The sequence below is a fragment of the Geotrypetes seraphini genome, chromosome 15 (genome assembly GCF_902459505.1).
Source record: "Geotrypetes seraphini chromosome 15, aGeoSer1.1, whole genome shotgun sequence".
Taxonomy (NCBI): domain Eukaryota; kingdom Metazoa; phylum Chordata; class Amphibia; order Gymnophiona; family Dermophiidae; genus Geotrypetes; species Geotrypetes seraphini.
Genome location: NC_047098.1, coordinates 68066091 through 68090336, shown reverse-complemented (window position 1 = coordinate 68090336; position 24246 = coordinate 68066091). Strand labels below are relative to the sequence as shown.

The following is a 24246-nucleotide window of genomic DNA, read 5'->3' as shown; positions in this document are numbered from 1 at the left end:
AACTTCTTGGAGCTTGGCACCAGGCAGACAGCATACCTCCCAGGACATCATGTCCAGTCTGCAGATGGACACTTCTGTACACCTCAGAAGGGAATAGCCAACTACCACTACCTTACACCTCCTAGAGGTTATAGATCCAGCAATTTTGGGGATTTCAAGCTTTGGTCCTTTCCCTCCCTGGGATGCTCTCATCTCCTCCACTTCCATGGCAACATACTGGTTCTTCAGTTCAAGGGCGGGTGGAGTAACAGTCCCAATCTTGTAGGGTTCCATAATCTGAGTCCAGCTGTCAGCATAGAACATAAGAAGTTGCCTCCACTGGGTCAGACCAGAGGTCCATCCTGCCCAGCGGTCCACTCCCGCGGCGGCCCATCAGGTCCGCGACCTGTGAAGTGGTTACTGACCACTTCTATAACCTACCTCAAGTTCTATCTGTACCCCTCTATCCCCTTATCCTCCAGGAACCTATCCAAACCTTCCTTGAACCCCTGTACAGAGTTCTGGCTTATCACCTCCTCCGGAAGCTTGTTCTATGTCCACCACCCTCTGGGTAAAAAAGAACTTCCTAGCATTTGTTCTAAACCTGTCCCCTTTCAATTTCTCCGAGTGACCCCTAGTGCTTGTGGCTCCCCACAGTTTGAAGAATCTGTTCTTATTCACTTTCTCTATGCCCTTTAGGATTTTGAAGGTTTCTATCATGTCCCCTCTAAGTCTCCTCTTCTCCAGAGAGAACAGCCCCAGCGTTTTTAACCTGTCAGCGTATGAGAAATTTTCCATACCTTTTATCAGTTTAGTCGCCCTCCTCTGCACTCCCTCGAGTACCGCCATGTCCTTTTTGAGGTACGGCGACCAGTATTGAACACAGTACTCCAGGTGCGGGCGCACCATTGCGCGATACAGCGGCATGATGACTTCCTTCGTCCTGGTTGTGATACCCTTTTTGATGATGCCCAGCATTCTGTTTGCTTTCTTTGAGGCTGTCGCACACTGCGCCGATTGTTTCAGTGATGTGTCAACCATCACCCCCAGATCCCTTTCAAGGTTACTCACCCCTAGCCGTGTTCCCCCCATTTTGTAGCTGAACATCGGGTTCTTTTTCCCTACATGCATGACTTTGCATTTCTCTACGTTAAAACTCATTTGCCACTTATTTGCCCAGTCTTCCAGTCTCGTTAGGTCCCTTTGCAGCCTCTTCTTCCCCACTGCTGAAAATCTTTGACACCTCACAAACCATTTTGTCAATGTGCCTCTTTCTCATGGATGCTTCTCAATATTGCCACTTCTTCTCTCAGGGCTAGATTCTCAAAACTTCACTGTAAAAACCGATGGGCTGCTGCAACCATTATTATAGCGATTTCAAAAAGGCGAGTCATTCTCCAAAGCTGTGCATACAAATGAGTTTGGTGGAGAGTAGCGAAGTTCATTCATTTGCATGTGCCCATCGCTAGTAATAACAATTGGCACATGCGCATAACACAAAAAACAAAACCCCAAATCGAAGATTGGCAGGAGGGATGCCCACTCCCTCCCACTGCCAAAGCACCTCCACCCCCCAAGGCAACAGGAGAGATGCCCATTCCTTCCCATCACCAAAGACAAGCAACCTCCACCTCATGGCATTGGAAGAGATACCCACTCCCTCCAAGCAAAGTCCCCTCACACCCATCCCCCTGGCAGCAGGAGGGATGCTCACTCCCTCCCGCTGCTGAAGTCAAGCATCCCCCCATGGCAGCGGGAGAGATGCCCAACTCCCTCTCATCGCCGAAGTCAAGCAACCCTCTTCACAGCAGCGGAAGTAATGCCCACTCCCTCCTACCACTGAAGTCAAGCAATCCACCCCCACGGCCGCGGGAGAGATGCCCACTCCCTGCCACCACCAAACAATGCCCCCCAGCAGCAAGAGAGATGCCCACTTCCTTCTGCCACCACATAACCCCCCAGACACCCCCGCCCCCTTACCTTGTTTATGATGGCTGGCCAGAGGGATGCCAAAATCCCTCTGGCCAGCAGGCCCACCTCTTTAATTTGGCAGGCATTCCCCTTCTCAGTGCATCCTGGGATGCACAAGGGAGAGGCCTAAGTCTCTGATTAGCCCAGGTTGTTTAAGGCCCCTCTTAAGGCATAGGGGGTTGTCTGAGGCATGGGGAGGGGTGTCAAGGGGAGGCTGCATCTCTCCTGCCAGGGGTAGGGGGGTGTTGCTTGGCATCAGGAGGGAGTTGGCATCTCTCCTGCTGCCAGGGGGTGTTTGGGAGCATTGCTTGGCGGTGGGAGTGGGCATCTCTCCCATTTCCAAGGGGGGAGGGGCATTGCTTGATGGTGGCAACATTTTTTGACAAGTCTGGGCTGTCAGTGCCTGAGCCAATCAGCGCTGTTGGCAAATTTTGGCCACAAATGATCGGCGATTATAGAGAATCGCTCAGAGTACTCATTTTAATATTAATGATCTCATTGTGAGCTTAGATGGCAACTTTAGCAGTTGCAAGACAATACCTGGTGGACTTTAGTCTATGGTCCAGAAATATCAAAGAAGAGACAAATTAATTTAATCATGTATTTTTAATGAGAATAACTAATGGGGCAGACTGGATGGACTGTTCAGGTCTTTATCTGCCATCATTCACAATGCTGTACCACATTTGCAAGGCAGTATTGGAGATTGCTGAAAAACTTGGAAAAGACCCACGCTAAGCCGTTTTAATAATCTGCCGCTAAAATATATGCACACTAAACCGGATGGAAGCTGTGTAGGGAGCACATTAAAGACACATTTTAGTTTCTTTACTTCCTTCATGAGGGATTCAAACTGAAGACAGCCCCATTGAACCACTCCCTCTGCTTGGGTAACATTTTCTGTCTGCACTGAGACAGAAGCTATAACCTGAGCAGCAGCTTTAGTGACACGATGTTTCCCAGGAAGAATAAAGAGCAGAAAAATCCTACCAAAGCAATGCCCTGTTCCCAGTTGGCTGAATAGCCCAAAAAAGCTCCACCTTGGGGTGGACAGGAGGGAATTAGCCTCAAGGGTCAGCTGTGCAGTCTAATTTCTAAGAAAGTCCTCAGAATTCAGTCTGAAACCAGCCAGAGGTCTCTCCTCAGTTAGGGTGACAGGATTAACACCCCCATGAATTTTAGAGTGTATGGCCTGACTTAACAGTTTTCCAGGCCTCTCTCCCAAAGTCTCAAAAAGGTCCTAAAGAGATCCAAAGAAACCTTTCAGTCAACAGCTCTCTCCTCAAGCAAATTATATACAGTACGTAGTTCACTGGTTAATGCTGAGCTTCTACAGCCTCTCTCTTCGGACAGGCTTACTGAGAGTTCCTCCCAAGGGTCACATGTGGAGTCTGATCTCAAAGAAAATCCTCAGAGTTCAGTCTCCTGGCTGGCTAAATCATTGTGAATATCAACCTCTTATTTTTCGTTTTATTATATGTCTAAGCTGACACTCCAGGTAGGAAGGGTGATTTTGAAAGGTTAGTAGTACTGGCAAGGAGGTCTGCCTAGCCAATCTCTACAACATAGGTCCAGATTCTCTATAAGGCATCGATGATATCAGCAGCTGCTGATCGTGTGTCAATCACACGATGGCGCCATATAGAAAATCGCACCTCTGTGAAAGTTAGGCACCCGATAGGAACGCCAGGTTTCTTTCAGGTCCACATTTCTGGTGCCTCTTTGCTGTGAATCGCGCCTATTATTTATTTTAAAATTTTCTAGTTCGCCTATCAACTAGGCGGATTACAAGTTCACATACATAAGGTAAAAAGACACTTAAAAATGTACAAATTCAAACATCTATGCACAATTGAAAATCATAAAATATCAGTGCCCCAGATCAACTATGGTCCTTATGAAAGAACTACCGATATCTTACTTATAAAAAGCTCTAACAAATAGATGGGTTTTTAACAATTTTTTAAAGGATCTACATTCAGAACACAACCTCAGTGAACCCTTCATTGCATTCCATAGCCCATAGAGGCACTTTAGGCCACCTACAGCCTCTTCTGGCATTAGCCACACCCATAGTGGAATTAGATGGCCTAAAGTGCCTATGTAGGCGCGATTCTGGTGTCGATTTTTAGGTGCCTTGAAACTCAGTTAAAACGTCATTTGAACAGAATTTTTAATTGAGTTTGAGTGCCTACCGGTGCCCAAAAAAATCAGCGCCAATTTGAAAATCCGGCCAAAATGCTTAGTCAGTAAAGGAGAGGAGCCAGCACAAAAGGTCTGGAGTTTAATGAATGAAATTAGCAACCTGAGAATCAAATCCAAACATAAAAGCACTTTTTTAATGTAATGTTTTCAAGAAAGATACAGAACAGTGCAGAGAGAACTATTTGTACCTCAACCATAAAAAATAAACTTGACATTGAAGAACACATCTCTTCCCAATATATAATATTTATATGATTTTTTTGATTAAAATATTTGAAGGTAGGGTGGGGGGGTATAAATTTATGTATTTATGATGTTATTATAAGAAAATTCAAGTGATGTATTTAAGTTTTAACTGATATATTATTGTGTACTTGATGTAAGATGGAAAAATGAATAAAGAACTTGAAAAAATAAAAGAACATCTCTTTAAAAACAGTATGCTTCCCCATCCATTCAATCTGCCTTATTTTTTTGTTAAATTGTTAAATCTCTTGATCAAACCTAATCCGAAGAAGGTTCTGCCTTCAATAACCTGTCAAAAATTGTATGACCTTAGTCCAATAGAAAAGTTTACCACCTTTTCTTTTGATTTATTTCTATATATTTATTATCTCATATATTACATCTTATAATTTTTTGTTTTTATTCATTCACTCTGGGTCTGACATTCAGAGCAATTTAAGTGGGTAGGAAGCTCTCCTGCCCATTTAAATTGCTTCCAGCCGCCTCAGAAGCATTTAACCAGAGAGTGCCATTGAATTTCCCCCTCAAATTGCTCAACTAAAAAGTGGGCAGGTCAGGGATGGCTGTCCTAAATCTGGTCACTTCGCTTTGTGGGGGCCAGCATCTGCATCATATTTTTTTTAAAATAAAAAAACCCTCCAGACCATGTCCCCTTGCCCCCCCCCCATCTATAACAACTCCCACTAACCCACCCAAAGTGTAGGTATGCCCCCCCCTGGGCCTACCTACATACCTAGTGGTCCAGCAGAGGTCTTCGGAAGTAGGAGCACAGCCCCCTCACAGCAGCCTTTCAAAATGGCTGTTCTTGTGGCACTTCCTATAGTACCATGAGATTGCAGCAGCCATTCTGAAAGACTGCCACGAGGGCATTGCGCCTCTGTCCCTGCATGTAGATAGGTCCAGGGACGGGAGGGAGTGTGGTTAAAAAAAAAATACTTATGGGGTCCCCAGCCCGATATTCAGCAAGGGCCTTTGTAATTCTTATGTGGGCCCAGCTGAATATTGGCTGAGCCTGCATGAGCTCCAGGAGGCCAGTTATGCCCCAATATTCAGTGCCGGTGTCAGTGCCTGGACACAGTCCAGCATTAAATATCAAAGCATAATTTAGTTGGTGGCGATCAGCGCTTAAAAAAACCACTGATCGCCATTGGCTTAATTATCAGAGAGATTCATTTCTGAATATTCTAAATGAATAGGTTCAATTCTTATAAGTGCAAGTCACTTAGTTATTACTGAAATTTTTCTGAACATTTCTGATTTTGGTCCTAAGTGCTACATGGATCCTCTTCATAGGGACTTGAAACAGCAGGTGGTATTCATGTGTGAGCTGTAAACTACTGAAAATCACCAGTGGACAATCTTCAGACTGTCCATGCCCACAACCATAAATCCACAACTCATAAACTTAGGTATCCATCTAGTGCAGAAGTCCCTGACTCTGAAGAGACCAGGTTTGACTGGGTGTCTGTCTTTAGCATAGTTTAATTTGGACACTGGAGGATTCTGTCTCTAAAAGGCTAGCTTGCTCCATCAGTATTTTTAAAGGGAGCCACTGTCCATCAGCGTACCCTCTCGACAACCAGTTATTGATGTGGTAGCTGATACCGTTTGTCTGCATAGTTGGACTTGTAAGGTTTGGGGCTCAAGAGTGGGATATACGCCACCAGGCGGTGTGGAAGGTTTAAAGACCGAGTACGTGGCTGAGAAACCTGGTACTGGTCTGCTTGGGTTCCCAAGGGAGGGAGAATTCTGTATGGAGGTGCTGAGAGTAAAGGGAAAGGAGCCACATTCTCAGAAGGGATGAGAAATGCTGGTGTTAATCTGTAGGCCCTAGGTGCTGCTAAGTGCTGACTAACTGGTGCCCTGCACACACGTGTCATATTCAGTCTTGCTTGAAGTGGATGTTGGATTCTCCGGTCCCTTAGAAAGGCTTCCTGCAGTTTCTCCAGCTGGCATTTTCTCAGGTGCACAACTTTTCGGCTACTTTGAAATGTCTCCAGGAAGCTATTGAGAGAAACAGTACCTTCTAGAAACCTCTCCACTTGAGCCTGTGAAAAGACAAGAGCGGAAGAAACACTGAGACATAATGCAAGACTTACATATTAAGAGAAAATAGAAGAGGAGGAAATACTAAGGCTTTGGGCAAAGCCTCCCAAAACAGTTTCCACGTATCTGCAAAAAAGATGCAAGAAGTCTTTTCTGTTTAAGGATGCCATGACCTCTTAAGAAATTCCCTCCGGTAGATAGTGCAATTCATTACTCTTACCCCTTTGCAATGTGTCAGGCCTTTGGTTTCTTTTTTTGAATACTGTATTTTTCACCCCCTTTCCCTCCTATATGTCTCTTATCTTTTGCTTTTATAATTGACTTTTCAGTGTGATGTATTGTTATGTAATGTTTTGGGGTTTTTTCCCTTCACAGCTGCCTGTCTGCCTTTAAGGCAGTGCCACAAAACCTACAGTTGCTTGGCAGTAAAGGAGCTGCTGCAGTGAATGCACTGAAGCCCAGAGGAATTGAATAGCCTTCATGCATTTACTGCGGCAGAATTGCTACCACGGCTTTGTAAAAGGGGCCCTTGGACTCCATATGTACATATCTTGCCTCCAAATGCCCAGTTGGGGAAGTTTAGTTTTGCAGGTAAGGGGTGGGGGGTTGAGGTTTGCAGATAGTATACTTTTGAGCGCGGGAGGTGAGGGAGGGGGTTGTTTGGTGGTAGTGGTGGTGGGGGGGGTTCTTGAAAAACTTGATGACTTGCTGATTGGTTTTTCTTTATACCTGTATCTGACTTATTGTGTTGTTGAACTTTGGTTGGTTGCACTGCATTAGTCATCAATAAAAATTGTTTTAAAGATTGTATAGATAATGTGGGATAAATAAGAGCACTGCAAGCATCTGTCAAGTCTTTGGTGGTTTAGACGGAGCGGGTCACATGCAAAGACTGAGTATGGCTCCGCCCCTCCCCCCAATGCCCAAAGTTCTGGTGCTGAAGGGAACAGTGCAGAAACAGCCCTCCAGTGCTTCAAATTATATGCACGCTGTAAAATCAAAATCAAGGGGGAAAAACATGCTTGGCACGTGTGCAGATGAATTTCACAGTAAGCTTAGCTTCTAGTGCAAACGGCAATGGGTTGTGCTCCTCTACTCGCAAGCTTGTGTTGAAGGCATCATCTACACTTTTTTGGCTTCAGGTGGACTTTACGGTCTGTGGCCCAAAAATTAAAAAGAAAAAAGACAGGTTAATTTAATCATGAATTTATAATGGGTATAACTAATGGGCAGACATCGTTTACTACGTCACTATGGAACAGTAGAAATGGATTTTAAAAACTCATGCTCTCCAACGACTCTGACTCATAGTGTCAGCACTGGAAGGACAGCGCCTGCGGCCCCCTTCCTTCCCCAGTACTGCTTCACAATGTCAGCACCTGAAGTAGTGTAACAATCCTCCTTCCACTTGCCCAGTATTGCTCCAGAGTTAGTCCTGTCCACATCCCCCACTATTAAGAGCAGAAGAATTGCCACTGCTGGGTCAGACCAGTGGTCCATTGTGCCCAGCAGTCCACTCACATGGCAGCCCTTAGGTCAAAGACCAGTGCTTTATTTGAGTCTATTACTGCACAGAGTCAGCACTAAAGGGCTGTGCTTGCAGGAACCCCCCTCTCTTCCGTCCCTTTAGAGAATGACACGGGGACAAATTTTTCCCCGTCCTCAGGAACTCATTTTCCCATCCTGGCAAGTTCTTTTCCTGTCCCTGCCCTATTCCTGCAAGCTCTGTCCTCATTTGCACAAGCCTCAAATACTTTAAAATCATAAGTGTTTGAGGCTTGTGCGGTTAAGGTAGAGCTTACAAGAATGGGACAGGGACAGCGACAAAACTCATGGGGATGGAACAGGGAAATTGAGTTCCTGTGGGGACGGGGACAAATTTGTCATTCTCTACTTCCCTTGTCCTTGTACTGCTGGAGAGTGTCAGCATTGGTGCCTCTAGCAGTACAAGATGTCTCCCAGCTAGAAGCAGTGTCCTGTGCAAAATCCAAAAACTGTCACCCACCCCGTCTCTCCTGCACTCTTCTTGCCTACTCTCAACTGCATCAGTGACAACATTCAGGCCTAGCCCATGAAGCCCAAACACACAAAAGAACTTGAAATTTTTGTCTATAGGGACCAGATAGATCTCCAGTATAAACCCTGCACGTCACATTCTGGGGCTCTGGAAACTCCCAACAGATGGTGCAGAACACAGCTAAGGTTTGCTTTGCAACTTATACAAAAATTATCTCTTCTAGTTTCACATCAGTAAAACCACAAACTTCCTGCACTACCAGAAACTATGATAAGATACTCAGAACCTAAATAGCAAATCTGGTATGATCTGATCTCGGAAAATATTACACCAGGTCCTGGAGAACAGACGGACCTCCCAATATCCAGAACAAGGAAAAAAGAAATCTACCATCTAGAATCCCTGCCCTTGTTTATACGTGCAGAACACAGGAGCCTGAGGACCACATAAGTTAGAAACAGAAACTGGAAACCCTTCCCCCCCAAAGACTAAACCAAAAACCCCAAGAAGTCAGATTCTTGATACAGGAGAAATAGAAACAGAAATACATTTCCTCCTGTACTGCGTAAAATAGAAAGATATTTTATTTATTTATTAGGATTTATTAACCACCCAAGGTGGTGAATGGCAACTACAATTTAACATAAAACTTAGCTTTCTAGTAACTCATAAGAACATAGGAATGGCCATACTGGGTCAGACCAATGGTCCATCCTCATGGTGGCCAAAACCCAAGGAGTAGCAACATTCAATGCTACCGATCCAGGGCAAGCAGTGGCTTCCCCCATTTCTTTCTCAATAATAGACGATGGACTTTTCCTCCAGGAAATTGTCCAAATCTTTCTTAAAACCAGCTACACTATCCACTCTTACCCACTATGTCAAAGCTTTAGGATTATCAAAATAGGGAATAAACTGAGGCAGTTGTTTTCTGTGGAAAAGAATGATCGATTGGCAATTTCCAGTTTGCATAAATCCTTGCAGGCCTTTCAGGGGCCAACAGATTATTCTAGTCTCAGCAGGCATGGGAGAGAGCGTTGGGTGGTGTCGTGAGCTCCTTTAATGTATTGTGCTCCATTAAAACTCCTCCTGCCGTAGGTCATAGACTGTTTTTGTTGTAATTATTGTCCAGTCTCATATTAAAAGATAATTGTATATTATCCCAGGACAAGCAGGCAGCATATTCTCACAAGTTGGTGTTGGGCAGGGACAGGACGGGGATGAAAATAGATCCCATGGGGACGGGGCAAATTTGTCCATCCCCATCCTCGTGAGTTCTGTCCCATCCCTCCAAGCACTGCACAAGCCTCAAACACTTATAAGGACAGAACTCGCATATCATTCTCTGTAAGCTGGGATAAACAGATGGATGGCTAAGCTCAAGTCAAGTTCTTTGTACAATTAAACAAGATCAAAGGACCTGATCTAATTACAGCAGGAATGCCCCCAATCTGCCCAAGCCCCTCCCATAATGTAAATTTTACACACACATCCCAATGCATAAAATTTTAATTAATGCCAATTAGCATCAATAATTGCTTGTTATTCAACTAAACTGCACGTGGAAATTCGACACATTGGCAAATTTCCACATGCAATTTTTAGCACCATAAACAGAATTAGGCTGCATATGTATTAAGGGCTTGGGAGAAAAGTCAGGTTTTAACCTGCCTCCTGAAGTAAAGGTAGTCTTGGGAAGACGTTCCAGAGCATGGGAACTACTCCTGAGGATGCTTGTTGGAGGGAATCACTTCACAGAATTTCTTTTGATGAGAGTAGATATAACGATGCTCCTTGAGAGGACCTTAGAGGTCTCAATGATGTGTAAAAGACTAACTTATTAAGTATTATGGCCCATTTTGTTTGAGGATCTTGAAAACCAACCACAAAGTTTTAAATCCAATGGATTACAGCAGGGATCTCAAAGTCCCTCCTTGAGGGCCTCAATCCAATCGGGTTGTTAGGATTTCCCCCATGAATATGCATGAGATCTATTTGCATGCACTGCTTTCATTGTATGCTAACAGATCTCACGCATATTCATTGGAGAAATCCTGAAAACCCGACTGGATTGCGGCCCTCGAGGAGGGACTTTGACACCCCTGCTTTAGGGAGTATGCTCTCAGTGAGAATGCCTATTACTGAAAGCTGCTTGTTGCATACAGCATGTTAGTTCTACATTGCGCTTCAATGTTTTTCTGTGTCCCCAGTACCACTTTTCTTTCTTTCATTCAATTTTCTATACCGTTCTCCCAAGGGGGCTCGGAACGGTTTACATCAGGGGTCTCAAAGTCCCTCCTTGAGGGCCGCAATCCAGTCGGGTTTTCAGGATTTCCCCCATGAATATGCATTGAAAGCAGTGCATGCACATAGAGCTCATGCATATTCATGGGGGAAATCCTGAAAACCCGACTGGATTGCGGCCCTCGAGGAGGGACTTTGAGATCCCTGGATTACAGGGATCAAGCCAACCTGGTTTCACTAGAAGCAGCCTTGTCACCTGATCAATTTCTTTTACTGGGTGACCAGAGAGTTGGATAGGAGAGTGCTAGATGCAGTGTATTTAGATTTTAGTCAAGCCTTTGAAACTGAATGCCCAAAGTGACAGACTGGGTTAGGAACTGGTTGAGTGGAAGGTGAGAGTAGTGGTCAATGGAGATCACTCTGAGGAAAGGGATGTTAACAGTGGTGTGCCACAAGGTCCAGTTCTTGAACTTGTGCTTTCTAACATTTTTGTAAGTGACATTGCTAAAGGGCTGTCTGGTAAGGTTTGCCTGTAATAGGGTAGACAATGCTAAACCACATGAGAAAGGACCTAGCAAAGTTTGAAGAAGAATCCAGAATTTGGCAACTAAGATTCAATGCTAAGAAATGCAGAGTCATGCATTTGGGTTGCAAAAACCACAGTTCTCATTCCTTCTCTGGTTTCTTATTTATTTAAAAAAATGTAAAAAACCATGTTTGCCTCATAGACGCATTGTCATATGACACAATTTTATTTGGCATGTCTATGAGAACTAAATGTCAAATATCTGCTAATAATAACAAGCTTTTGATGATATTGACAGGAGTTGCCATCCAACAAATAACATATAATTGGAAGGATTGTAAAAGACTGAATTATTGTTTCTGGTGGAATTCAGTTTGTCATGTGTATAAAATGGAAAAAGCGTTGGCAGTTCAGAAAGGTTACTATAATAAATTTAAGGAGGTGTGGGGGCCATTATTAAATTATTATAATGAATAAGTTACACTTTTCCCAATTTTAATACTCATGTGGATTTGGGGCGGGGAGGGGGATTCTTGGTTTTCCACTAATAATATATTTATGAATGACATAAGATATTATTTTCATGTGGTATATTTTAGTTGTTTATGAATTTGGGAGGGGGTGGGGGTTAAATCTTCTTGTTGTATGATATTGTAGATTTTCAAGTGATGTTGTGCTATAATTGTTTGATATTTACTGTACACTTGATGTAAGTTATAAAATGAATAAAGAAAATATGTATCAACCGCCTATTCCTAAGTGGCATTACAAAAGTAACATACAAGACTTATGCAAATATCTTGAATTACAAATGAATAATTACATCTTAAAATCAAGATTTCAAAGATCCTCACCGTACCATTTATCCAAAAACCAGCATTAAACAGTAGTGTAAGACCTCTAATTTTTGGCAGGCCTGAGTCTACAGTAGTAGGCACAAAATTTTCTCTGTTATTTTCAGTGGCACTAAGGGGAAGATTCTCAACACTTAGGCCCTGATTCTCCAAAAGTGCGTCCCGATTTTAGGCAGCTATAGACGTCCTACAGCTGTCTAATCAGCCAATCGGGATGCACGTTTTTTAAAAAAAAATGCTCCCCAGGCAGGCCTGAAGGCGCCTCCGGGAGCCTAGGGAGACCCGCAAGATGCCTAAGCTCGCCTACAGGCCTTAAGCAAACTTAGGCGGCCCTACGCGTCTCCCTAGTAGAGGAAGAGACGCTTAAAATGTAGGCCAGCAAAATGCTGGTCTACATTGTAAGTATATGCGGCCGCTATACTGATCGCGGCAAGGGATCTCCCTGCTGCAATAAAGTATAGCGGCCGCGGCCGCCTGTCCCATCACCGACAGGAGGATGCCTAACTCCTCCTGTCGGAACCCCCTCCCCCCCAAACTCGTAATCGCCGACAGGAGGATGCCCAACTCCTCCTGTCGGAACCCCGGAACCCCCCCCCCCCCCCAAACTCATAATCGCCGACAGGAGGATGCCCAACTCCTCCTGCCGGAAAGCCCAACGACCCCCCGCCCCAACTAATCTCCCTCCCCCAACTAACCTTTCAATGTTCGTCAGCTGGACGGGTCTGGACCAATCAGGCCTTAGGCATAGCGGGTCCGCCCATCCCCACTAATCCTAAGGCCTGATTGGCCAAGGTGCCTAGCCTGGGCCAATCAGGCCTTAGATTTAGTGGGGATGGGCCGGGAAGGGGCGTGCCGTCTCATTTCCACGAGGCAGACCCGTCCAGCTGACCAACATTGAAAGGTTAGTTGGGGGAGGGAGATTAGTTGGGGTGGGGGTCGTTGGGCTTTCCGGCAAGAAGAGTTGGGCATCCTCCTGTCGGCGATTACGAGTTTGGGGGGGAGGGGGTTCCGACAGGAGGAGTTGGGCATCCTCCTGTCGGCGATTACGAGTTTGGGGGGGGAGGGGGTTCTGGAGTTCCGACAGGAGGAGTTGGGCATCCTCCTGTCGGCGATTACGAGTTTGGGGGGGAGGGGGGTCCGGGGTTCCGACAGGAGGAGTTAGGCATTCTCCTGTCGGTGATGGGACAGGTGGCCGCAACAACCGCGGCCGCTATACATATTGCAGCAGGGAGATCCCTTGCTGCCATAAGTATAGCGGCCGCGTCTAATTTAACCCGATTCTCTAAAGACGCCGGTTACAGAATCGGCGTTTAGTATAGGCCGATTCTGAATAGGACGCCTCTCCCGGGCGGCCTGCCTGGGGAGCATTTTTTTTAAAAAAACGTGCATCCCGATTGGCTGATTAGACAGCTGTAGGACGTCTACAGCTGCCTAAAATCGGGATGCACTTTTGGAGAATCAGGGCCTAACTGTTTAAATGCCCCAAACAGACGCTGGTTCAATTGTGTTGAATATTGGCCCGAGAGTTCACAGACTCACTTCTGACTCTGCCTCTGCTCCATTCAGCTCAGTCTCAACGTGGGTTACGGCAGCCTGAAGATTCCACTTCTGCAAATGTATCTCTGAAAAGGAGGTAAGAAATAGGCAGGTCAGGAACATGTTTTAGCCTTGCTGAAAGCTTTTCTTTTGTTCCGTGCTAGATACATCAGGTCCCTGAAGCCAAGGGACATTCTCAAAATTCCTGCAGTACACAATTCCTCTGAATTACAAGGCATCTTCATCTTGCTCAAGAGAAACCTCAACCAGAGGAATGTTCAGGGTCCTTGCCCACAAAATCTGTGCTGAAATGTAACTGGTGCTACTTCATAAAGTCAGAAGTGAAAGGCTCTGCCTCCCTGGGGCTTCCAGATCTAGAAGCAACAGGCACTCTGCATTTACATTTCCAGATTTCCCAGTGCTTTCAGAAGCAGCCTGAGAACCAGGGAAATCAGGGTTTAAATTCTTCTGATATCCCCCCTCCCTTGATCCTGGTAAATCATTGAACCTTCCATTGCCTTTGGTACAGAACTTAGACTGCATGTCCTCTGCGATCTTGCAGGTACTTGGGACCTGAGTTGGCCACTGTTGGAAACAGAATACTAGGCTTGATGATCCTTTGGTCTGACCCGGTATGAAAGCTCTTATGTGAGCCAAATACAGGACAATCAAGCCATTGTGACATCACCAATGAGGTTGGCTCTTGGGCATTGGTGGAATGAGGCATTATGACATCACAATCTCAGCTCTGGAATGTTGCTAGTCTTTAGGTTTCTACCAGATATTTGTGACCTGGGTTGGCCACTGTTGAAAACAGAATATTAGACTTGATGATCCTTTGGTCTGACCCAGTATGGCAACTCTTTATGTTCTACTGTATCTGAATGTAATTTGCCTGAGTTACTACTGAAAAGCTAAATTTAAATAAATACATATCAAGCAGAGCTGTGCTGTACATGCAGAGGAAGCTACGAAGGGTATCTCCATCACAGAATTGTTATGTGCTTTATTAGAAAATAGCATGTAGCACCCTTAAGAGTGCAAGGTGTGCTTAACTGCAAGGGAGAGGGTGACTTGGGGACTAAGATTCATCCTCATCCCCTCACTGTTCTTACATTTTCATCCCTGTCCCCTCACCATTTCCCACATTTTTCATCTCCACCCCCAATGTCTTAATTTTCTTCCCTGCATCTCCCTGCTCAAAGTCAAAAGATGATTTTATGCAATTTTGAACTCTGGCCACAAACTCATCAAGAGGAGCCCAGGACATGATCTTTTGCGACCTTTTCAGGTTAGATAATAATTGATTACTACTAAAAACAGAGCTTTGTGTTACATTGGACCGTATCTTTGGAATCGGTTGGCTATGGCAGTAGAAGGGGTGGGAGAACTTGGGCGGGGTTACTCGGTTGGTATTTGTTAGACTTAGGGGGTACTTGGCTTGAAGAAGTTGAGAAACACTGCCCTAGGTGACTCCCTAGGGCTGCAACAAGAAGTCTGAAATGTAGACCAGCAAAATACTGCTACAGTGCTTTAGGTGGGGGTTAGGCATCTGTCCATTAGGGCAGACACAATTCTGTATAGGACGCTGGTGTGTGATTCTAGGCCACTACTATACAAAAATCAGCCCCATTATTGAACAAAACCAAATCTGCAGGTGAAATTTACAGCTTGGTTTCAGCTAGAACTGAAATTGAAAACGTAGACCTGCCCCCACTATTGCCACTGGAAGACGCACGGGTCCCCCCACACACACAGAAAACCTGGCCCACCCATGAGCTCTACCTGCTCTCACTTCCCTAGCCCTATGTTTAGGAGGGGAAAAGTTTTTTAATAAAAAATTTTTAACTCACCTTGTATGCCCCCCCCCCCACTACCTTGGTACACCATTTACTTCTTTTCTGCTCCTTCCTCATGCAAGTCCCCTCATATTCATTCATCACCTGTTCCTCCCCAAGAGAAAAGTGCAGAGCCTATCTATGAGCATGAAGTTAGAACATAAGAACATAAGAACTGCCATCTCCGGATCAGACCTGTTAGAGGGTGCAGCAGCCATTTTCATGAATGTAGTTGCTAGGGGAAGCAGTGAATGGGGTTCACTCTTGCCCCCATTGGACCAATAGGGACTTTAGGTAGGCCAGTAGGAGGATGAGTTCCTATAGACCTGGGGAGCAGCATCTTGAAAATTAATGTGGATAAATGCAAAGTGATGCACATTGGGAAGAATAACCCAAATCATAGTTACCAGATGCTAGGGTCCACCTTGGGGGGTCAGTGTCAAAGAAAAAAATCTGGGTGTCATCGTAGATAATACGCTGAAACCTTCTACCCGATGTGTGGTGGCAGTCGATAAAGCAAACAAGATGCTAGGAATTATTTAAAAAGGGATGGTTAACAATACTAGGAATGTTATAATGCCTTTGTATCGCTCCACAGTGCAACTTCATTTTGAGTACTGTGTTCAATTCTTGTTACTTTATCTCAAAAAAGATATAGCGGAACTAGAGAAAGTTCAAAAAAAGAGCAACCAAGATGATAAAGGGGCTCTTTAGCATGGAAAGAAACAGCTGAGGGGAGATACGATTGAATCCTGAGTGGTGTAAAACTGGTACAAGTGGATCAATTTTTTACTCTATCAAAAAATGACAAAGACTTGGGGACATTCAAAGTTACAGAGAAATACTTTTAAAACTAATAGGAGGAAATATTTTTTCATTCAAAGAATATGCCAGATGTGGTAAGAGCAGTTAATGTAGCTGGTTTTAAAATAGGTTTGGACAAGTTCCTGGAGGAAAAGACCACAGTCTACTATTGAGACAGACATAGGGGAAGCCACTGCTTGCCCTGGATCGGTAGCATGGAATATTGCTACTCTTTGGGTTTTTGCCAGGTACTAGTGATCTCGATTGGCCACCGTGAGAACAGGCTACTGGGCTTGAAGGACCTTGGTCTGACCTAGTAAGGCTATTCTTATGTTGGGAAGCAGGAGGGAGGATTGGTGAGGGAGCTTTAACTTGTTCCAAGAGCAGGAAGAGGGACTGGAATCAGGGGAGCATTTATCGTATAGGTCCTGGCCACCATTCAGCTGGGGCTAATATAAAAATGTCTTGTGGTAGTCTTGGCTGAATATCAGGGGTTAATTCTGGCCACAGCAGTCAGTGTTAAAAATTTGTTCACTGTCACTGAATGAATATATACCCCTGGGTCTTTCAGCCAAGAACAACACACAAACGTGCTTGCACTCACTCATAGCCAGTCTCATTTCCACTAGCATTCACTCTCTGAGCTTAAACTGAATTGGCATTCTTACTCAAATTTACTGTGCTTTCCTTGATATACATTCACTGAGCTTGAATTCAAACTCCTGGCACTTACCAAGCTTTCTCTGCTTCTCTTGGTATGTTGTCTTCATCTCCTGCAGCTGCTGGTATTTTGAAGCCAGGCTGGCTTTGCCATTTTCCAGCCAGGGCTTTAGAGAGAGATTCTTCTTTGCCATCGTATAGTTTGCCATCAAATACTTCTCCTGCTCAGACTGTAAGCTCTGAACCTAAGGAAACAGAAAGTATTAGATCCAAAATAGTAAAGCAATACACCAGCAATGTGGAAATTCTTGAACTTTAAGTGGTGTTGCATGTGGATAACGAGTGAAAAAGCTTATTGTATGCATAATCAGTGTGAAGAGTTAAGTTATCCTGAAGATAGTATTGAGCTTGAGTTAAGTACACTGGGATGGGCATATAGCATAGGGATGGATTTCAAACTTAAACTTGGCAAGACTTGCCCAGATGATTCCCTAGTCCTGGATGCTGTTAAACAAACAAACAGGAAGCACAGTTGAAAGTTCTGGGTGTGATATTAGATAATTTTTAAACTTTGGAATCACATGTACAAGTGGTTACATTGAAGTCTTTAAACTGCTGTGGAAACTTAGAAGAGCATATTTTGAACCTAGGGTATTTCAATTACTACTGTTGGCACTTTTAGACTACTGCAATATATTATTTGTGGAGTTCTGTTGCTCAGCTGATCGGGGCTCTCCCTGCCCCTGTCAGCTCAGCTGTCAGGGAGAGCTGCAGCGGCCAGCATGTTTTATTTGAAGGAAGTGAAGGGGAGGATCTGTGCCTAGCAAGAAAAATAAACAAACAGAATATTTATATACAATTTCTATCAAACAGCTCACAATAAAGATTACAATAAACAGCTTACAATAAAGATTCATAATTCTAAACACAAAAACATAAACAATTCAGTAAGTTCAACAAGTTTTAGATAAAAATACAAATGGTTATTTAGTAAATTACTATATTCAGTATACAGCCAGGTAGCGAGTTTCATAACAACAGAACTATAAGTAAAACCAAAGTTGCTTTGGTTCGGCATTCAGATAATCTTTTCCTTTTGCCAAGAAGCTAACACATAGCAGTAGTAAAGCAGTAAATAAGTATATAACCAAAATCTTGCCATGGAGCTCTGTGATTTAGCAGGGCCTCTCACTCTTAGGTGCAGAGTTCTGGATCTGGTCAACAATCTCCGTGCCAACATTTTCAGACTTTCCTTCAAATCCTCTCTTCAGAGTAGGAAATCCATGGGCTGGATTACACTCACTTCATGAGTTCATAACTATGGGTATCCTTTACCCCGGTGGTATTCAGAACCGATCCCTGAGGGCCACAAACAATTTCGGTTTCCAGGGTATACTTAGGGCCAGATTCTGCAATCAGCACCAGTATTGGCCAGCACCGCCAAAACCGGCGCCAGTTGCATGTCATAGAAACAAAACATGATGACAGATAAAGGCCAAATGGCCCATCCAGTCTGTCCATCTGCAGTAACCATTATCCCACAGGCCTATCCCAGGCTTTCTTGAAATCACACAGTCTCTGTCTCCACCACTTCTTCCAGGACACTGTTCCACGCATCTACCACCCTTTCTGTAAAAAAGTATTTCATTAGATTACTCCGGAGCCTATTACCTCTTAACTTCATCCTATGCCCTCTCATTCCAGAGCTTCCTTTCAAATTAGAGACTCGACTCATTTACATTACGTAGGTAAAACGTTTCTATCATATCTCCCCTCTCCTGCCTTTCCTTCAAAGTATACAGATTGAGATCTTTAAGTCTGTCCCCATACGGTTTATGACAAAGACCACACACCATTTTAGTAGCCTTCCTCTGGACCAGTTCCATCCTTTTTATATCTTTTTGAAGGTGCGGCCTCCAGAATTGTACACAATATTCTAAATGAGGTCTCACCAGAGTCTTTATACAGGGGCATCAATACCTCCTTTTTCCTTCTAGCCATACTTCTCCCTTTGCACCCTAGCATCCTTCTAGCTTTTGCCGTCACCATTTCAACCTGTTTGGCCACCTTAAGATCATCACATACAATCACACTCAAGTCCTGCTCGTCTGCCATGCACAGAAGTTCTTCACCCCCTAAACCAGGGGTCTCAAAGTCCCTCCTTGAGGGCTGCAATTCAGTCGGGTTTTCAGGATTTCCCCAATGAATATGCATTTGAGATCTATGTGCATGCACTGCTTTCGATGCATATTCATTGAGGAAATCCTGAAAACCTGACTGGATTGCGGCCCTCAAGGAGGGACTTTGAGAACCCTGCCTAAACTGTACCATTCACTTGGGCGTTTGCAGCCCTGAGCTTGGGTTTTAGCAGCCTTACATTTCTTAGCATTAAATTTTAGCTGCCAAATTTCAAACCATTCTTCAAGCTTCACCACTCCTGCTTCAGAGACTTCTGACGCAGGCGCGGATCTCGCAAGGAGCCGCCACCCACGGCTTTGAACGGAACAATTTATTGAGCAAGGGAGCCGGCCAGACACGCTGCTGCTCCACAAGGAAGGGAACAGAAGGGGAGGGGAAAGAGAAATGCTTCTGCTGCATAGGAAAGGGGGACCCTAGGAAAATGCTGCTGCTGCTGTACAGGGAGAGGGAGGGAAGGGGGAAGAGAAATGCCTCTGCTGCACATGAAAGGGGGGAGGGAAATGCTGCTGCACCCAATTGGGGAAAGAGAGGGAAGGAAGACAAGGGAGATAAGAGGAACAAGAGATGCCAAGTTCATGGGAGGGAGGGAAGGAAAGGAGATACCAGATCATGGAGGGGGAGGAAGAGATGCCAGGGCATGGGGGGAGGGAAGGAGATAGATGCCAGACCAGGGGAAAGGAAGGAAGGAGGGAGGGAGGGAAAGAAAGGAAGGAAAGATGTCAGACCATGGAAATAGGACGGAAGAAGAGAGAGAGAGACAGGAAGGGAAGGTAAGACATGGAATCGTAGATTTTGAAAAGAAAGCAGAAAAATTGAATATTAAGTTAATGCCAAAGATGGATGCAAGGCAGAAAGTGAAGACGGAGAGAAAAACAGTCAAAGGACAAGAAGGCCCTGGAAACATAGTTAAAAGCACAGAAAAATAAAGTCACTAGCCAACAAAGGTAGAGAAAATGATTTTATTTTCAATATAGTGATTGAAATGTGTCAGTTTTGAGAAAGAAAAGATATTAAACTTTAAATGTGAGGGCTGCAGAAAAAAATAGAGTACTTGGAGGGCCGCAGAAAAAATAGTTTAATGTCTTATTAAAGAAATGACAATTTTGCATAAGGTAAAACTTTATAGTTTACAGGTATATATCTTTCCTTTTAACTGTTAAAGGAAAGTTTTATAAACTATAAAGAGTTTTTTCAGCCTGCTGCAGTAACCATTAAGATCAGGGATTGTCTATTACAAGTAAAATGTACAGCGCCGAGTACACCTTTCAGTGCTATAGAAATGATAAATAGTCATAATAATACATTTGCATGCAAGCCATTGCCTTTCTATGACACGTTTGCAGTCCTTGCATGTCATTACTGAACACCACTGCTTCACCTAGCTAAAGCCCCCTTCAGAGCAGCAGCGAAGCAGGGTACAGTATTTTTTTTTTGTCACACTGGGGAAGGAAGTGGCTTTTCTTTCCCTGTCATATGTGCTGCAGCCCAAGCTGATCTAAACTTTGAGAGTGTGTAACTGCAAGGCTCTGGGGCAGGGCTGCAAGCTCAAAAAAATGTACTTTTACTCACAACCTAATTTTTTTACAGGCACATTTCACCATTGCTCTTGCACACTCAGCTGGACTTTATATGAGATTTGCCCCTTTACTCACTTGATGTTCCTTTCTCAATAGTGGGCTAAAGAAGCAGCTGCCCCAGGCCCCGGCATAAAGAAGATCCACTGGTAAATTTTGCCCCAAATTTACTATTTCTTCTCCCCCATTCCAAACCCCTTCCCACAGCTCCTGCATCTCTTCCTCTCCTTCTCCCTTCCTTCCCCCTCCCTGCAGGCCTCTATATCTCTCTTCCATTGCTGACAATGGCAGTGATTAGAACAGGCTGCATTAGAGTAGGCGGTATCTGTAGAGAAAAAGTTTTGATGCCATTTTGAAGAAACCTGTCCTTATCACTGCTGCTGCCACAAAGGAACAGAGGTATGAAAAACAGCAGTAAAGGAGGAAGGGAGGCCTGAGCCCTGTGGGGATTGGAAGAGGGGGAAGACCAGATTGGAGGAAGAGGAAAAATACCAGACCTTGAGAAGGGGAGAGGTAGGGGAGAAAGAGGGAGAGATGCTGGCTCTGGGGTGGGGGAAGAAGGAAAGAGAGAGGAGAGTAGCTGAATACAGGGAGATAAAGACAAAGATGCTAGGCAGGAAGGACCATAGGGCCAGGAATGGAGAAGAGCAATGGTGCACAGGGAGAGGGAATAAGAGCAGTCAGATGGAGGGAGGATAGGGACAAGGAACCCTGGGGACCCCACACAATGGACGCTTTCTTTTTAAGGCCATGCACATTTAGTTCGGTGGGGTCTGTGATTTAACTTCTACACTTGCTGATTTCTTTTCTTTTTGTGGTTGGGATTGGGTAAAACGCAGACCCTGCAGAGATAGTAACATAGTAAACAATGGCAAATAAAGATCTGAACGGTCCATCTAGTCTGCCATTAAAAAAGACATGATTAGATTAACTTGTCTCTACTTTGATATTTCTGGGCCGTAGACTGTAAAGTCTGGTATTGTCTGAAGTTGCCGTCCAAGCTCACTGCAGCCTATCCAACCATACCATCGTTTGCAAGATATCTACCATAAAGTCTGGCCTGTAACATCCTTATATTCCATAATAGTGGAGTTCCCATTGATGCCCACCCCAGCCCATCCTACACCAAATCACCATATATGGGACACAGACAGTGCAGGTCTGTCCAGTACCGGCCTTAGTTCTTTAATTTACATCCTTTGTTTTCTAATTAGAGATCCTCTATTTTTATCCCACACTTTTTTTGAATTCTATCCCCATTTTCCTCTCCACCTCAACTAGAGGTATGGGGAAGGCAGGGGCGCCTCTCATCCTCGCTATACCACTGCAAACAAGATATGGCTTCTGCTGGATTTTGTGAAATAACATTAAATGGACCCGTGGCTACAAATGTAGTGGAGACTATTTGTACGTTCAAATAAATGTTACTTAATTTCTACATATTGCATCTGTGATTAGAAGTAGGTAACTCCTTAAACTCTTTCTGTAAAGGGAAAGGGAAGGAGGAATGGATTAGGTATATAGAAATATATTTAGGAGGAATGATAAATATTAGTATTGTGAATTTAATTGTAATAAATATCTCTTTATATCTTATTATTGTATACTTATTTGATTCCTTCAATCAAATGTTATAAATTAAGCTTTAGATTCAGCAAGCAATAGTTTGGTCACTAGAGGTTTGTAAAGTTAGACAAAATAAAAGTCTACCCCCCCCAAAAAAACAAAACTGACCAGCTGCATCCCAAATCAACACAGACGTTCCCACAGAGCACGTGCTTCCTTGTGCGCGTGTCCAAAACCCAGGAGACGGTCCCCCCCCCCCCCCCGGCCTCGCCTCACCTTCTTGCTCAGCCGGACGATGCGCCGCAGCTTGGGCTCGTCGTGCAGAAGTTGGCGGAGCTGCCCGGTGCCGACGTTGCCCCAGCCGTCCGCATTTCCGCTCGGCGGAGAGCAGCGGGACCGGAGCATGCTGGAGAGCAACGACCGCGCGGCTGGGACCCGCTCCTGATCCCCAGCAGCCGTCCGCCGCCAGAGGGCGCTTTATCCCCCCTCCCTCCCTCCCGACGAGATCAAGCGAGAAGCGTTTAGAATCCTTCAGTGGAGGAGTGGGAGGGGGTGGAGTTTGGGTGCCTGAGGCAAGAAAAGATGGGCAGAGCTGGTGCAATTCAAAGGCGGGGAGCGAAAGAGCGGAGGGCTGCAGGGGGATGTTAAGAGGTTGCACAGGCGTCAAACGCAAGGGCCGCGTGGCTGGCTCCCTCTCCAGCGTGCGCGAGGCTCCTCGCGCGTCCCGCGCCTCATCCGGAAGCGTTCCCTCGGACGTTGGGACGTCAGGGAGAAGGTTTCCGGTTCAGGCGCAGAACGCGCGAGGAGCCCCTGTGAGGAGGAGGAGGATGACAGCGGAAGCTAAGACGGCCGTTGGAGGGAGGCAACGAAGGTAGGGGAAAGGACTTCATCTTCCAATTGGTGACTGAATTTTGAGCCTTTTCTGCTTTGGGTCGTTTAATGGGGGGGTTGTCGAGGGGTACAGATAGGAGTAGAGGTAAGTTATAAAATTAGTCAGGGACCACTGTTCAGGCAATAAGCCTGAAGGGCCGCTGGGCAAGATGGACCTCTGGTCTGCCTCAGCGGAGGCAACTTCTTATGTTCTTAGATAATATGGTGTGTGTACATAGGAAAAATGAATGGAAAAAACGTTGTTATAATTAGCATTATTATGAAGGTGGGGTCTGGGGCAACTTAGGCTGTATTTTGGCCCCTTAATATGATTGAGTTTGACACCCCTGGTTCAAAGAAACAGCTTTTCAAACTCCTCCCTTCCCCTGGATTTCAGCCAGATAATTTATATTACATCCCCAGGAGCTCCAAGGTTATATCTAAAGAAGGAGGAATAGACCAGCTTGTGTCCCCTGATAGTTTGAATTTAGCTCAGTTTTTGGAGTCATCTAAAGACCCCCCCAAAATGGCAGGATGGATGCCCACTCCCTCCTGCCACTGGACAACCCCCCTCCCCCGCCCGAACCACTCCCCATACCTTTGTCAAAGATTGGAAGCAGGAAGCCCGCTCTGAGGCTCCTGCTTCGGGCCACCAGTCCTAAATTATGAGCCTTCCCCTCCCCAGTGCATAATGTGATGCACAGGGAGGGGCCAAATGCCATAATTGGTTCAGATGCCTAAGGCCTCTCCCAAGCAGTGGGACCTTGGGCTTCTGATCCAATCAGGCCTTAGGCACCTCCCCTTGGGCAACTGAACCAATCAGGGCCTTTGTTTCCTCCCCGTGCATCACATGATGCACCAGGAAGAGGAAGGTCTGTCATTTAGGACTGGTGGGCCCAAAGCAAGAGCCTCAGTGGGCTTCCTGCTTCTAACTTTTTAAAAAGATATGTGAGGGAGGGGATTCCCAGTGGCAGGATGGAGTGGACATCCCTCCTCCCATATTTTGGTGCAGGGGTGTTCTGCATGGCAGGAGAGAGTGGGCCGGATTGGATAATTGGCGATCGAGGGTAAAAACACATGATGGGCGGTTTTGTGAATCGGGTCGGTGCCT

At 45.1% G+C, this 24246-nt stretch overlaps 1 protein-coding gene across 3 annotated transcripts; it reads right to left on the bottom strand.

Annotated features, from left to right (window-relative positions):
- Positions 1–4262: 4262 nt before the first annotated feature.
- VPS37D (VPS37D subunit of ESCRT-I) lies at positions 4263–23828 on the bottom strand. Of its 3 annotated transcripts, XM_033921504.1 has the most exons (5): positions 22542–22664; positions 18086–18555; positions 17000–17171; positions 13628–13710; positions 4263–6449 (listed from the first exon to the last, which is right to left on the bottom strand). In XM_033921504.1, exons 2-5 carry the CDS (start codon positions 18164–18166, stop codon positions 5985–5987), a joined length of 801 nt encoding a protein of 266 aa, XP_033777395.1. In that variant the 5' UTR covers positions 18167–18555; positions 22542–22664; the 3' UTR covers positions 4263–5984. The 3 variants fall into 3 exon arrangements, with proteins under 3 accessions (XP_033777395.1, XP_033777396.1, XP_033777394.1); XM_033921505.1 differs by lacking the exons at positions 18086–18555; positions 22542–22664 and adding an exon at positions 23734–23828; XM_033921503.1 differs by lacking the exon at positions 18086–18555 and having other exon boundaries at positions 22542–23009.
- Between the last annotated feature and the right edge of the window lie 418 nt (positions 23829–24246).